General features: G+C 41.6%; 1 protein-coding gene across 3 annotated transcripts in view; it reads left to right on the top strand.

The window, feature by feature from the left end:
* Positions 1–14,882, top strand: part of GLIPR2 (GLI pathogenesis related 2) — a 28,464-nt gene extending 13,582 nt beyond the window's left edge. Inside the window, exons 2-6 of one of the 3 annotated variants that reach the window (XM_037380967.1) lie at positions 4,414–4,517; positions 5,355–5,424; positions 5,874–7,610; positions 12,188–12,265; positions 13,312–14,882. In XM_037380967.1, the coding sequence (XP_037236864.1) occupies positions 7,433–7,610; positions 12,188–12,265; positions 13,312–13,472 (417 nt within the window). In that variant the 5' untranslated portion in view covers positions 4,414–4,517; positions 5,355–5,424; positions 5,874–7,432 and the 3' untranslated portion in view covers positions 13,473–14,882. Of the gene's footprint in view, positions 1–861; positions 971–4,413; positions 4,518–5,354; positions 5,425–5,873; positions 7,611–12,187; positions 12,266–13,311 lie in introns of all 3 variants that reach the window. The other 2 variants (XM_037380966.1, XM_037380965.1) reach the window with 2 other exon arrangements.
* Positions 14,883–15,339: the final 457 nt, after the last annotated feature.

The raw sequence follows: 15,339 nt of genomic DNA on the forward strand, positions 1-15,339 counted from the left end.
GCAAATTCCACAGGGTGACCAATGTGAGAGGATTTTTTTTTCCTCTGACCCTTGGGAAAAATGTCATAAAAGGAGGTAACATGAAATTGCTGTCAAAGTGAATTGCAGTATGACTTGTTGCTTGTCCTCTGCCTTGTGCTGCTCAAAGTCCCACATTTACCAAAGTATAAACATGAGTTCTTTTAAAATGTTGCAGTTACTTTGGAATTCAGATATTTGCTGAACACACATTAGCATGGGGGCAGGGGGAAAATCATCCCCAGCAGTCATTTCTTTCCTTACCACTTGCTGCTTGTGAACAGTTAAATTTGTATTGAGCCAAACAGAGATGCATTTTGAGTTTTTATGAATTTGTACTATATAACGAATAAAAAGAATGGTGTATATTTCAAAGTACTTGCATAGTTCTGAACATTTTCGTATCTTCATTTTCTTTAGGTGGTGTCTTGACTAATACAGAACATTCTTGCAGACAGTGACAATAATTTGCATTTTTAGTGCATCTCATCAAAGGACCTATTTGTTGCTTACTCTGAGACTTTATAATGGTGATGCAGTGCACTGAAATCTTGAAAGTCAGTCAAACTAACCTTAAATCACCTTGCTATTGAGGTAGGGAATATGGTTCACATTTTCTTCTTTAGTAAGTCTGTACCATCCCAATGGGAGTGTCTCTTAAGAGTTAATTCCTGGATTGAAAGCATTAGCAGTTCATTTCAACCTACTGCCAGGTAATGAGGGTAGTATTCCTCTCTTCTTCAGTCCAGCCTGCACCAGCATCTTAGCTACTGGGTATGCTTTTTCTGTCTTCACTAATGTCTGTATTTGACAGACCTTTCCAATTTTTTGATGTGATTTCAGCTTCCAAACAATTTGCCGAAGAAGTCTTGAAAGCACACAATGACTACAGGAAGAAACATGGAGTTCCCCCTTTAAAACTCTGCAAGAAGTTAAACAGAGGAGCCCAACAGTGAGTTCAGTCTTTCTTTTCTCTAATGACATTTGTGACACTTTTATCTGTTAGGTTTGACTGTGCATACTGAAAAAAAAAATATTTGTCTTTTGATGTGCTGATATTCAGTGAAGACTTACTGGGTGAGAAGTGAGGGACTTGACTCTTTCAGTTTCCCTACCCAGCTCTTTTGTCCCTTCTTTCTCCATCGTATAGCACTGGCTGGTCACATGGACACTTCTGTGGTCACAACTATATAAATCTTTCTTGCATCCTTTTCCAGACATGGGCTGCATCTGTCTGCACTGGTATGTCTCCACTGCAGAGGGTAGTTGCCTAAAACGTGCTTCATCATCACCTCTGTCACATGAACTGCCATCTGCAGGAGAATATCCACTGCTGCTGAAATAGTGAGAATCTAACTCTTTCATGGTAGGGAGTGATGTCTGGTCTAAGATCAATGGAATCAGAAGGAAGTAATTTCAGATCAAATTGCCTATTTCCCTGCCCCCAAAAGCAAAATCAGTATATGTTGTTCTCTAGTCTGTCAGGAAGGACAGATCTTACCTCTTCTCCAGTGCTGTAGACTGCACAACTTCTTGTCAGTCTAATGCACAGTAGATACATCTTTTTGCTGTCTGACTTAAGTCTTCCTTACAGAAATCTGAGTCCAATTCCACTTGTCCTTTTTGCTGTAGATACAACAACCAGATTATTTCCTTTCCTTTTACAGCAATCTTTTCAAAGTAGATTTGAAAATCTTCATTTTTTTCAGGCTGATTCTCACAGTACAAAGGAGATACCTGAAGGAGTAAATGGTGATTAAACTATTCAGAAAATAGATGTCTTTCCATAATAGCTAAATAGTGGCCCGTTTGATCCCTGCAGACATGAGATCTCATCTCCCATTAGGCTTTCTTCCATAACCTCTTCATGCTAGCTGGCTGGGAGCCAGAGAGACTGCAGCCTCTCCAGAAACCGACTTACTGTCCCATCCCAGCGTGGTGCAGCACTGTCACAGAGATGCACCAGCTCCTGCACTCCTAGACCACAGATGTCTGCCAGGTGTTGTGCTGTACAACGCGCCATGAATGTGATATATGGACATGCCCTCTGGCGCAAACAGATCTCATTCTGTCTTGATTTTTTCACATTTTTTTTTCTTGAGTCATCATGATAACTGGATGTAGTGTTTCTAAGAGATGGAATGCCAATGACTCATCCACATACCTTTGTAATCTGCTGGGGTTTTCCTTCTGTTCTTCAAAGGGTTGGTTTGTTTCTCTTTTACATGATGCCTCACAACAAGGAAGAGATGCCATTGACTTGTCAATAACACTTGTGTCTCCAAAGTGCTATAGCTGGTTTGAACAAGTCAACTTGTATGAATAGTTCAGATTATTCTGCAAATATGCATTGCTCCACATTTATCTTTAAGTGTGCTGTTGCCTCTGCTGGGTATTTTTAGATCCCTCTGGAATTCCTCACAGTCCTCTCTGGTCTCAGCTGACTTTCCCCATCATGATGAATAACAATAGGAAACCTTTGGTTGTGGTCTGTAACTGAACTTGTAAGAATTAAGACAAATGTTCAGAGACTGGTGAAACTGGTTGATAGCAAGAACCAGAAATGGTTTGATCTGAATAAAATATATGCAATATAAGAAATCTCATATTTGCCAAGACAAATTTTGTATAATCTTAAATTCAGAGAACTTCACCCTTACAACACTACCTTCAGGTGTATCTGATATCTTCGTTGGTATATATTTAGCATACCTCTGGGTACTTCCCTGTGCTTCTCTATCTGTGTTGAAAATGGTCTGTTTCCTAGTATTTTCAGTTCCAATAATTGTGACAAGTTAGATGAACTGATTATTGGATCCCTGCTTTAGCATGAGTCACCCTCAGCAGGTGTCTTTATCTCTGACTGTAATGAAGCATAGGGTGATGATCTCAGATGCAAATCCCATGCTTTCAACTGCCTGAGCTAGAGTGAATTAATCACCCTTTGTCCCAAGTCCTTGGCAACTTTGTCCATGTGTGGTGTGTACTTTGTTCTAGTCTTACCTCTTGCTTGGGATGTAGGAATGCTTGAAGAGAAAAATTACAAGACTGTAGTGATATATGGCATGAAGGAACATCTAGAGAACCTCTAGTCCAGGGTCTAGCAGACTAACAAGTTTTCATGTATTCTAAACTAATGGAGGCAGCTAAATACTTTGTTTTGGTGGGAGGATTAGGACAGAAGGAAATGAGAACCTAATGACTAAAATACTAACTTGGGCCAAAATGTTCAGCTGGACAATTTCCTAACTCTGGCAGATGCCAGTAATTAACGATTAGGGAAGATGTAGCAGGACAAAACAAATATGGTGGTCCTTCCACCATTATCTTCTGGAAATTACAGATTTCTCCTGGAAATTACAGTTTTCCTAAGTAGTAGGTTGTATCATCTTTGTTGTTGGGTTTTGGGGTTTTTTTAATAAGCCCTAAAGGTTACACACACACACACATTGTAAATTTGTCTAGCTCTTTTTCAAACTCACATGTGCTTTGGTGTCTGCACCATCCTTCAGTGATGACTTCTGCACCACAGTGTGGAAAAGTGCTTTGTCTTACTTGACTTTTAAATCTATGACCTGATGATTCTATGTGTTGCCTCCTATTCCTTGTGCCATGAGAAATAACAAATGGTCTTTCCAATTTCATTGTCTTGGTACTGAAGCCTTTCCAATATTGAATAAAGAGAATAGTTGTTTTACACATGATGTTCTTCTTAACCCTATTGTCATAAGATAATAAAATACAGCCCACACTCTCACACATGTCAGCTTCCATAGAAACAGGGCTGCTTATCCCTGTGTTGGTGCACACAGTTGTTGCCTCAGATTCTCTGTGTGGTCCTATCCTCTTCTGTACTGTTGCTTGGCACATTGCTCTTGTTTTGCATTTGGCTTGTTTTCATTTCTAAATGTAGGGGGTTTTACACTTGCTTTCAACCCCCACTTCAGTCTTTCTTCCATCTCACTGAGAATATTTAAGTTACTCCCATGAGGGACCTAGAAATGTCAGGAGGTGACACCTGTAGCAATTGCTGCAGGTACTTCCCTTTCCACCAGCAGCTGCAGCTAAGTGTGGCCAGTGGATTTCCAGGTGCTAGGCAGGACATGGTGGTGGAAAATATGCCCTTTGATTTCTTCTAAGCCCTTCTCAGCAGTAACACAGATGCTCATGGAAGACAGGGAAAATAGCCTCCAGGCCTTCCGTTAGCCTAAATCCTAAATCTTTGTAAGCTTAAAGCATCCCTGGCTTAAGGGCGTTGCACCTGAGTAACTTGACTTAAACCATCATCTCACAGCAAAATTCCTTGCTTGCATCTCCTCCTCTTCCTCCTGCTCCTCCTTCTCTCTGCTCGTGGTGGCTGTGGTCCATGGCTCAATGTGTGGATTCCTTTGCTAGGTATGCAGAAGAACTGGCTACCACGAGGGTCCTTAAACACAGCTCCGAATCTGCTAATGGAAAATATGGAGAAAACCTAGCATGGGCATCCTATGACCAAACAGGTAAGCGTTCTTCTCTTGCTGTCTCACAGACACTGGATAAATCGCTTGCCTTGTGTACTTTGGGCTCAGAGCATCTGGTTGCAAGAGTACTCCTCCAAAAATGCATCTGCCACAGCCCAGCCCAGGCTCCCAGGGTACAGGATGATGGTTTGCAGTCACCTACATGTACTGAGAGCAAGAAGCACGTGTAGGCACAGAGGGGCTAAGGGACTGTGGTAGTGTCCTGTGTCCCTTTGGAGGTGGGACTTGGCAGCTAGGCTGCTTCATATGTCCCTGCTGTGGAGCTGTCTTGAATGTTACTTGTACATCCACGGAAGGAGAGAAGGAAGCCGTCAACCCCCCCGAACTTCGCCTTTATTCTTAGTTTGTCCAGCTGAAGAGAAGGCTGACCACAGGCCAGCTATGGTGAGGAAAGTGGAAAAATGGCCATTGCATGCTACACAGCAGTTCAGTGGTGGGGGCAAAACCAGGAGGTGGACACCAATGTGGCAGAGGCTAATTAATGTGTTAGCCATCTAGCCACTTCCGCACTGTCAGCAAACAGTCTCTGAGCCCTTTTCATGCCTTCATTTTTGAAGACAAAAATACTCCATATATTTTCTGATCGTAAATGTAACACGTAATTGGCAGCCTTTGGTTTGGGTGCTGGAGGAGCTGAATTTTGGCCGGGCTGACAGCCTGCAGGGAGTCCTCAACTGGAGCCATGTTCAGCAGGTTCTTCCCTCCTGCCTTCTGCAGTGGGCAGGGCTCATGCCTTAGCCTGCTGAGACAGCAGGTGGGATGTATTAAAAGTGACCACTTGCTTTCTTTATTCCCATCTACCCCTGGAATTTCCAGCACAGCCTCAGGGAGACAGAAGCTCATTTCTACAGGCTGGAGGCCCTGTAGGAAGGACCTAGAAATTTTAGTAAGTGAGTTTTAGACCCAGGGATGCTGCTCGGTTCCTCTGCAAGTGCTAACTCTATTTCTCAGTAGGTACTTTTTCATGCTGAAAAAGAAACCCAGGGTGGAAAAATACAATTTGATCTACTCATATTTGGCATTCTGTCCATTGCAAGAGTCTGAGGCAAGGGTTCAGAGCAGCATGGGAAAACCCAGATGTATGGCAAAGTTTGCATAGCAGCTATGACTCACTGAGCTTACTTCTTCCTTCTTGTTTGTGTTAATGGCCTGTGCTCCTTTCCCTGTAAAGTCACAGAGTTCCCACTTAGGGAGCTGGAAACAAAACACATGAATTTTTCCCTAAATTATATAATGCCTGTCTCTTTCTGGATCCCATTTGTTTTCTTCAGTGCATGGTTTCCATACATAACTTTCCAGTTTTAAGCAATTCTTTTGTTATTTTTTTATCCACAGGACTGAATGTCTTGCTGAGAAAATTAAGCTACATCCTCTTCTGTTCTGTAAAACACTTCTACATTTCCTATGTAGCAGGATCATTCAAAGTACCGGAATGAGAAAACTAGTTCTTCAAAGAAAGTTATTCTCTGGTCTGGGTTTAGTCTTCATCTCTGTGGAGCTGGTTCATTCTTCCTCTTCTTCTCATATAGCTCCCTTTGGATAGTTAATTTGTACCCTGCTCAATGAGGCTGAAATTTGTATTAAGGCATCCATTCAAGGGCTTAACAAAGGCAGGCAGTATCTTCTGGTTTCTTTCCCAGATAAAGCAAAACTCAATAAACCTCTAGCATACTCTGTATTCTCTCTAAAAGTGATGCTGTTGTTTATTTTGGCTCTTACTGAGTTCTGTAATAATGCCAGAAGGTGATTTCTTGTTTCAGAGAAGATTTAAGCTTTCACCTATAAAAGCCTTCTAGTTTGACTCCTCTCCTTACAAGAATACCTTGAATTGTATTCAGGATTTTGGAGTTACATAGCCTAAAGCTGTTGCTGGAAATACATTTATTCCTGTAATCCAAGAAAGAGTTGACAGCTGTTTCCTCCTTGCAGTCCTGTAGGAACTGCTCCATGGCAGCCTCCTCTTTGTGTTCAAATAAGTGAGCTGTCATCTGCCACTAATGAAGAGACCGCAGCCTGTCTTGGCAGCTGTGGTATGTCAGGTTCTCAGGATGTCTCATCTGATTTCTCATGTGTCGAGAGGCTGAAGGCAAGCACTGGATGACTAAATTCTGGTTGGGATGGATGGTGTGGTCGTGAAGAATGTGCTGTGTTGCCTGTGAAAACACTGCAGTTTATGAACTCTAGAGAGTTTGTAAGAGAAAATCACTGTATGTTATCACCCAAATCTGTTACGGGATGAACATGGGTCTGCCTACAAATGGGGTCTAGTGGCCACAGCAGCACAGACACCCTCTGCCCCAGCCCCGGAGGAGCATATTCTGACTGAGAGCCTGCCTTGATGCATCTCTTGCTGTCGTAACACCAGGCTTACACAGTACTGTTAAATAAAGTAAAATAAAATAAGGACCTATATGAGGAATGCTGGAAGCAGAGGAAAAGTACTGAGACCTGTTCATGCGCAGTGGCCCCTTATTATCTCTCTGTCCTTCAGAGTGGTATCAGCAGAACTTTACACCAGGACTTTTAGTCCTCTGTATGGACTGACCTCACATTGTCAATCCTCTGGCCATATGAGGCGGCTTGAGGCACAGTCAATATGGCCACGTAACTAGCTCATATGTTAGGTAAATAAAATAAAACCACTATGCTGATTCTAGACCTAGTCTTGGGCAGAACTACACTTGGACACTAATTCAAGGACTGTTGCACCAAGTTTTTATGCACTGCAGATGTCTCCAGAGAGTCACGGCACTGATGAAACTCATTAGACCAAGATTCAGCCGGTTCTGAAACGAACATCCAGTAAGTCTAACCGAGCAGGTCATCAATCAGCTATGGCTAGGAGAAGGGTGGAGTCAAACTATGCTTCCGTGGAGAAAGTGTCTCAACTATGAATGTGGTTTACAGCAGTGCAAACGGGAAGGATATTTCAAAAAAAACCCCAGCACTATACTAATTGGTTCTGCAAGTGGAACAACAGAAGAGAAGCTGCAGCGCTGACTGTGGGACAGACCTTCATGCTTTTTGATAGAAGTAAAGTTCCGACATTTCTGCTGTTATTGGGAATGAGAGGTGGGAGTGAGATGTCTTTTCCATGTTGTTTTCTTCTGATTGAAAAGCATTTTGAACAGCAACCAGCCCCTGTTCTGGGGGAGCTTTGCAGGGACTGGGAGCTGCTTTCAATGAAACATCGAAATGCAAGGGACAAGGACACTAAATATAACTGCATCACTTATTCCATAATAATCTGAAATGGAAATACTGTGGTCAGTCCAGTGAACCAGAAAGCCTGAGGATGCAAATTCCTGCTAAAGCAGGTAGGCTCCATGCTCTGCTGACTCCTCTGCTGTTCTCTCTCTGGAAGCCCAGGGGTCACTGGGCTCAAAACAGTTTTTCCTTAGTCCCCTGTATATAAGCTGTCACTTTTGGCACTGGTTTGGCTCGTGTCCCACGACTGTATTGTTTTAAGCTCCCCAAGGGGCAAAGAATCAGAAGAGAAGTATTTCAGAGGAGAGTGTTTAATCGCTAGGTACCTGTCTGTCTTCTCACGTGGTAATAACTTCCACGTAGGACCCCCCCCCCCCCCCCACCTCCTGTGAGGTGCATATGACAGATATAATTCATTCCCTTCACTTACAGGACACTTCTTTAACATGATTTCAAGTAAGAGTCTGTCAAATGTTGCCTAGTCCTTTGGTCACCTTCTCTTTTGCCGGGAACAAGTTAATCTTTAATTTCTCACATCCTGTGATGCAATGACTCTTTTAATACAAGAAGGATGACAGCAATGCCATATAATAATAACCTGATCCTGTGCAAGAAAAATGGAACATAGCTATCAGCTTCTAGGCTTCCACTGCCTGGCTGCAGTAAGTTGCAAGCTTTCATCTACAAAGTCTGGGAATTAACACATCACAGATTGTGCTGCCCAACTATACTCGTTGTCTTTCATGTACACGATTGAGGTATTCTTACCTGATGCTATTGATGTCTCCCTTGAATTAAAGAGTTACCAAATTTTCACGATTGTATTCTTTAAATTTTAAAAAAATAATTATGAAGAGATACTGTGTTTGTCAAAACTTCCATGTGTCCTGCAATATTTCCATTATGGAGATTTAAAGTTCTTGTCACATGGAGCATAGGTACACTTCTTAGAGCTACAGTAAGCAGTGGGGATGACTTTCTCTTGAGCTGCTCTTTATACTACATCACACTGATATGTTAACAGAGGGAATGAAGCGCTGGTAGCAGTGGGAATGCAGTCCTACATCTGTAAAAACACTACTTACATAGTTTAGTAACTTAAGCACTTATACACATAAAATACATGTTCTTCGTAAGGCCTGATATGTCTGCAGTCACATTCTGTACTTCTGTTCCACTCAGCTTACCACAAAACACATCTAAACTCTTTATAGTTTTGAAGTCTAGGAGGGGACAGGATGATCTGCTTGTTTTGCTTGGGGTTTTTTTACTATGTATGTTTTCTTTTCCTCTTGTATTGCGTGAAGATTGGTCTTTGCACTTTTCTCAGTCTTCATTTTTGCTTTAGTGTGAGTAACAAATGAACAGATATTTATGTTACAGACTTCAGCCATAAAACAGGTCTACATGTGTCACAGCACAAGCAAAACTAGCAGGCTGCAACAAGGCTTTAACATGGGTCAGATTCTACTGTCCCTGCTGTTTCTCCATCCTCCAGAGGCCAGACCACCCTATTTCACGTCTCTGCTACATCTAGGGTCTCCCTTCTCCAGACCCCCTCCCACATCTAAACTCCCTCCTCCTATGCTCCTCAGAGCTATTTAACCACTTTGCAGGAACCAGCTACAGCTGCACATTGTCCATGTCAATCAACCCACTGCCTACGTAGCAAGGCCACAGCTGTGTATCATCAATGTTCATCAACTCACTGCCTTCATTCCTCTACATACATGGTTTGTTGTTTGGCTTAGGGACAGTAGGGAAAGAAGGAACCTATTTTTATTCTGGAAACATTTACTCTGGGAAGCAAGAGAGGTTTTACTGCCTTTTTATGTAGAAAATGTGAATTGATTCTGCTAAGAGAGCACTATTCGTAACAAGCAGCACGGCATAGGTAAGTTCATACTACTTTCAGTTCACAAACCTCTCAAGAGATGGCTCTGACAGCCAGGCTAACAACGCCATCCTTTTAGCAGACTGCACTCATAAGAAGGTGAAGTTTAAAAATGTTAACACCATTAAACAGTGCAAGTTTAAGACTTTTTGCTGCAAAATAGCAAAACATGAGTCATTGCTGTTCTGCAGCCAACAGTTCATCAGGGACCAGCATTCTTCATGACGGTAGGCCTAAGAGTGTTGGCAGCTTGCTATGAAATCAACCGGCCTTGCGTTATACCTCCTGGAATGCTAAGCAGAAATTTCATTATTGATGTAGCTCAAGGAAAAACCTGCCTCCTTCCCCCCTGCCTGTGTTTGACACAAGAATTTCCTAACAACCAGTAATGGAAAAGAAGTAACATTTGACTTTTGAGTGCACAGGATCTGCAAGTTCTGGTTTGAGCTCCTGCCCTCTGAGTGCCTGTTCCATGGGACCCGCTGCAGATTAGCAGAATCTGCTCCTTTCTATCAGGTTCTGTAATTGCTCAACAGAAAATGAGGAAGAATTATTTCTTTGGCAAATATCAACCTTAAAGACCGACAGCCATGTAGTGCTACATCACTGGCCATAGTCACAGTCCTTATACAGCCGTGGTCAGTGAAAGCCTTTGATGAGACAGTGCTGGATGCAAGGACTTCCACACAGCAGCTGCTCCTAGGCATGTGTATTTGAGGTATCTGTAGTACCCTGAGTTAAGAGTGCCTCAAAGTGGACATTCACAGTGACTGTAGTGCTTAGTAAGAACCCCTAAAAATGAATGCACTTAGAAATTTGGAGTATTAAATGCTGATGAGAAGAACACAGAAAACTAGAGGATGTCAGAAGGGTCATTTTTCTTTGGTTTGCCTGGAGCTGTAAGAGGATATATTCATACACCTGCATCCACAGGTGGGAGGCCTCCCTGGAGAAAAGACCCCTGTGCCCTTTTGCTCAGAAAATCTGGCAAGGCTCACTTCAGTCTTTTCAAACATGTTCCAAGAGGGAGGATCTCGTGAAAGCTGTTTGTAGAAGCCTAATGACAGGAGCACTCATCCAAGATGAAGGAGATGTGCCTTCATTATATTCCAGGCTGAAAGAAAGTTACAGAAGGTTCTGGGCAGAACAAAATGTAAACTCAATGTCTTAAATTGCCAGATGGTTTCTTTGAGGACATTTATTTGAGGGCTAAAGGGGTATCTGCCCCATCTCAATTCAAATGCTGTGCCACACATCTCTCTTGTCTGAAGATTTTCCTAACTTCAGCCTTGTTAAGATCTAACAGTAGAGAACTGGTGGATGGTCCTGTTTCCTGATCTGTTGGTGGTAGTATAGTAGTCTTCACCAGCTCTGACCTAATAGGTGAGCACCTTACTGCAGAGATCTTCCTTGAACAGGATGAATTCGACATGGTTCTACAGGTGTTTTGTGGGTTGCCTGCCCAGGCTTTGAGCCAGGCTGTGCCAGCCACATGGTCCTGGCACTCCAGTGGATAAACTGATGGACAGTGCTTGTGTCAAGCAGAACTCAAGTCACTGATGGCACTGATGGCATGAGATGCTTAACAAAAAGTATTGAACAAATTAGTAACTTAGTAAATTAGGAAAAGTGGCTGGAAAGCTGCCTGGGGGAAAAGGACCCAGGGGTGCTGGTGGACAGCCGGCTGAACACGAGCCAGCAGTGTGCCCAGGGGGCCAAGAAGGCCGATAGCATCCTGGCTTGTATCTGAAACAGTGTGGCCAGCAGCACAAGGGCAGTGATTGTCCTCCTGTACTGGGCACTGGTGAGGCCCCACCTCAAATCCCGTGTTCAGTTCTGGGCCCCTCACTGCAGGAGGGACATGGAGGTGCCGGAGCGTGTCCAGAGAAGGGCAGCGAAGCTGGTGAAGGGTCTGGAGCACAAGTCTTCTGAGGAGCAGCTGGGGGAACTGGGGTCGCTTAGTTTGGAGGAGACTCAGGGGAGACCGTATTGCTCTCTACAGCTGCCTGAAAGGAGGGTGTAGGCAGGTGGGGGTTCAGTCTCTTCTCCCAGTAACAAGCGACAGGACAAGAGGAAATGGCCTCCAGTTGTGCAGAGGAGGTTTAGATTGGAAATTAGGAAAAAATTATTCACTGAAAGGGTTGTCAGTCATTGGAAGAGGCTGCCCAGGAAAGTGGTTGAGTCACCATCCCTGGAGGTATTTAAAAAGACATGTAGATGCGGTGCTTAGGGACATGGCTTAGTGGTGGACTTGGCAGTGCTAGGCTAATGGTTGGACTCAATGATCTTAAAGGTCTCTTCCAACCTTTCCTTCTATGAGTCCGTAATAACTGAGTAGCAACAGCTATTGAAAAACAATAAAGTTGGTAAGATACATGTACTACCATGTTACCTACATTTCAAAACCTCTTTAAATTATAGAGACTTTCTAAGTATTTCTAGAAGTCCTTGCCAGCTATTAACAGAGGTTCTTGCTGGCTGGGCTGTAAGGGAGCTACACTTCTGTGTTTATGTCATGATTCCACAGCAGATTTCTTTTTTTTTTCAGGGAAGGATGTGGCTGACAGATGGTACAGTGAAATAAAAAATTACAGCTTTCAAAACCCAGGGTTTTCTTCTGGGACAGGTAAGTTCAGACCAGGCACTGTCTTTTCAAAAATGCAGCTTTTATTTTAAAAAATTGGCTAGCCAACTTGTTTGATATTTTTAAGAGATCTACCTATTTTTCTTAGGGGAAAAAAATTAGATTTTCCCCAAAGTTTTATGTTAGAAACTGACAGAAGGGTAAAAGGCAACTGAGAAATGAGGAAGTAAGCAAAAGTTGTGGGGTTCTTTAATACTGCATTTTTCCTCCAACTCCAAAGTTTTTAAAAGGCAACTTATTTTTAAGCAAATTAATTTGTAGAAAATATAAACTGGAATCATATAAGTATTTATTAAATGTATTATGCTGGTGTTTACATTGATGTGAATTTTACCAAATTATATCACTCCAATCACACAGATGACTTCAGATATAATTTGGAGATGAGGAACAGGCCAGTGACTGCATATTGACACGCTGGTGTTGGATGAACATAGAACATTTTTCCTTGAACGATGGTCAAGCAAGAGATATGCCTGAGCTTGTTTCAGATGAAGAAAATAATGTCTTTCTTTGATGGGATTTTTCTATGCATAGAGGGAACAACTGGCAGAGCAGAACAATGCAGAGTGGACTATTACAGCTAGGCAGAAGCCTCAAAAAATGTTATTGTGAACAGTTGCACGTGCAGACACATGGGGGAGCATGAGATGGCTAAAGCAAATGTCTAACAGTCACTGGCCGAACTGCTATTCATATTGCAGGGAGTAAGGACCGTGATGTGATGTCTTTGTCAAATTTTATCAGATACTCATCAAACTATCTCTTTCATGATTCTCCTACTAGGTATTCTCATTTTGCATATATGACATGGAAATGGGAATAATAGTGTAGACCCAGATCAGATAAGGCTTTTTCAAGATAAAATCCTTTATGTAGGGTCTTTTTCGTGTCCTTAGCTTGTTCTCCTGTTAAGAGAAAGGAACAGTATTGTATTGTTCTTTCTTTCCCCACCTCTCATGTGCTAAAGGGAATATTATAGATTTAGTACCTAAAATGAATGCAAATATTTCTTCCTCTTTCTTCAGGTCACTTCACAGCAATGGTTTGGAAGAATACAAAAAAGATGGGAGTTGGAAAAGCATCTGCTAGTGATGGCTCAACATTTGTGGTGGCTAGATATGATCCCGCTGGAAATGTAGTAAATCCAGGCTATTATGAAGAAAATGTCCTTCCTCCAAGAAAATAACTTTTTTTTTTTTTTTAAAGGTAGTCCTATGGCTTAATGACAAGTGAACCTGGATTTGGACTTAACAGTGTTTGAAATGAAACAAGATTCAATGAAATTTCCTGTTTGATACTGCTGTTCACTTCTCATTACAGAGGAAGCAATTACATGTTGCTTGAGTCAATCTGCACATTAGGTCCCTGTTGTTTCTGAGGGGGCTTCAGTTTATTTGAGGATGAAGTCTATGCAGCACTTCCGAAGGTTAAAATCTGTAACTTTTTTTTTAATAGTTTGCATGAACTCTGTGTCAGCATGTGAGTAAGCACATGTTGGATGTCTTTCTTTTTAAAAAAGTACATTTATAGCTTTCTGTAAACTGAAGATACCAGCTTGTAAGTACATCATGTAGTCCCAGTTTTCCAGTATTTTCTAATAACTGTAACTACTTTGCTCTATCTACACCTCCTGCTACTCTGGAGCCTTCTCTCTGCACATGGAATATATGCAAAACTTCCCATATGAAAGGTACACATATAAAATGTAGTGGAATTCAGACCTACATGGTTTTATTAAAAGGATCTCACAGAACACTAAAACATGGCTGGCAAAATTCTACCTATAAAGCAAACCATAATGCATGCATGACCTGAAAGCTACTAAAATTGTTTAAATCCTAGCGTTACATTTCAGGTGCTAATACTTAAAATCTATTTGAGATGAGTGTATGTCAAGTTCAAACCCAATCTTACAGTTTACAGTATGTACATCGTCTTATAATCAAATGGTTTACTTCTGTTACAAGAAAGTAAAATACTACTTTTTCTCTTAGATATTTTCACACAAAAAAGTTACTTTGATAAAGCATGCTGGATTTTGTTTCTCAACTTATTTTTATTTCCTAAGGAATATCTTCAGGTGTCATGCTATACAGACAATAACACTCCCAAATCATCTCTTGTCTCCTTTAATAATGTCACAGTAAGAGGTATTCACATGGTCATAATTAAAAGACGTTTACTCTTTGTTCGTAACATTCAATAGTAAAAATACTTCACATGCTGGATTGATGCCTTGAAAAACTTCAGACTGAATTTCCTTAAAAGCAAGCAAGCAAAAATTCAAAAGACACTTTCTTCTCTTGTGAATTGGGCCATTTTGGCCAGGTTCATATGCTGTGCTTCCATTTGGGGTTTTCTTTTCTTTGTAAATGTTTCTTTTGACTTCTGCTGAGATTCAATATGCCAGAATTTGGTTCATGAAGAGTGCCATTACAGAAATACTTCTTTTTGTTTACACAGTTGTAATAAACTGCACTGTTATGGCTTGATTATATGTCACTGTGATGCTGTATGTTACAATCTTCTTGCTGTAACCAAGAATTTAACACATATAATCAACATCTGAAAATTAAATATTTTTGAATATGAATTACTCAAGTCTTTGCTGTTACTTGAGTCTTTGTGGAATAATCTCCAAATTTCATTTCCAGGACATTAATACAGGACATTATTACTTTTGCAACATGGAGCAAATAAAAGCAGCAAGTACTCTAATCCAGGAAAGAAAGAAGAGACCTTCTAAGAAAGGATAAATCGCACAGCAAGTCATGCATCATCCCTTTATGCAAAGACTGAGCTAGCACTTGAAGCTGAAGATGAAGAGGTGTACCTCTTTCTGTCTTGAACTCCTGCTTTGTATGTTATTTCTGCTGCTCCCTCTCTCAGTGTTCTTAGTAAGGAATACCCACTCAGCTCCCACTCAGATGTGTGTGTTTCAGTAACTGCAGTCTTGGGGCCTTCCTCTCTTCAGCCTTCAGCTGACAAATGTTGCAGCTCCAAATAGGCTAACGTTTCACGTGCAGAGCATTACCACCCCTGAGAATGAAAAC

This window comes from Falco rusticolus, chromosome 3, assembly GCF_015220075.1.
Source record: "Falco rusticolus isolate bFalRus1 chromosome 3, bFalRus1.pri, whole genome shotgun sequence".
Taxonomy (NCBI): Eukaryota; Metazoa; Chordata; class Aves; order Falconiformes; family Falconidae; genus Falco; species Falco rusticolus.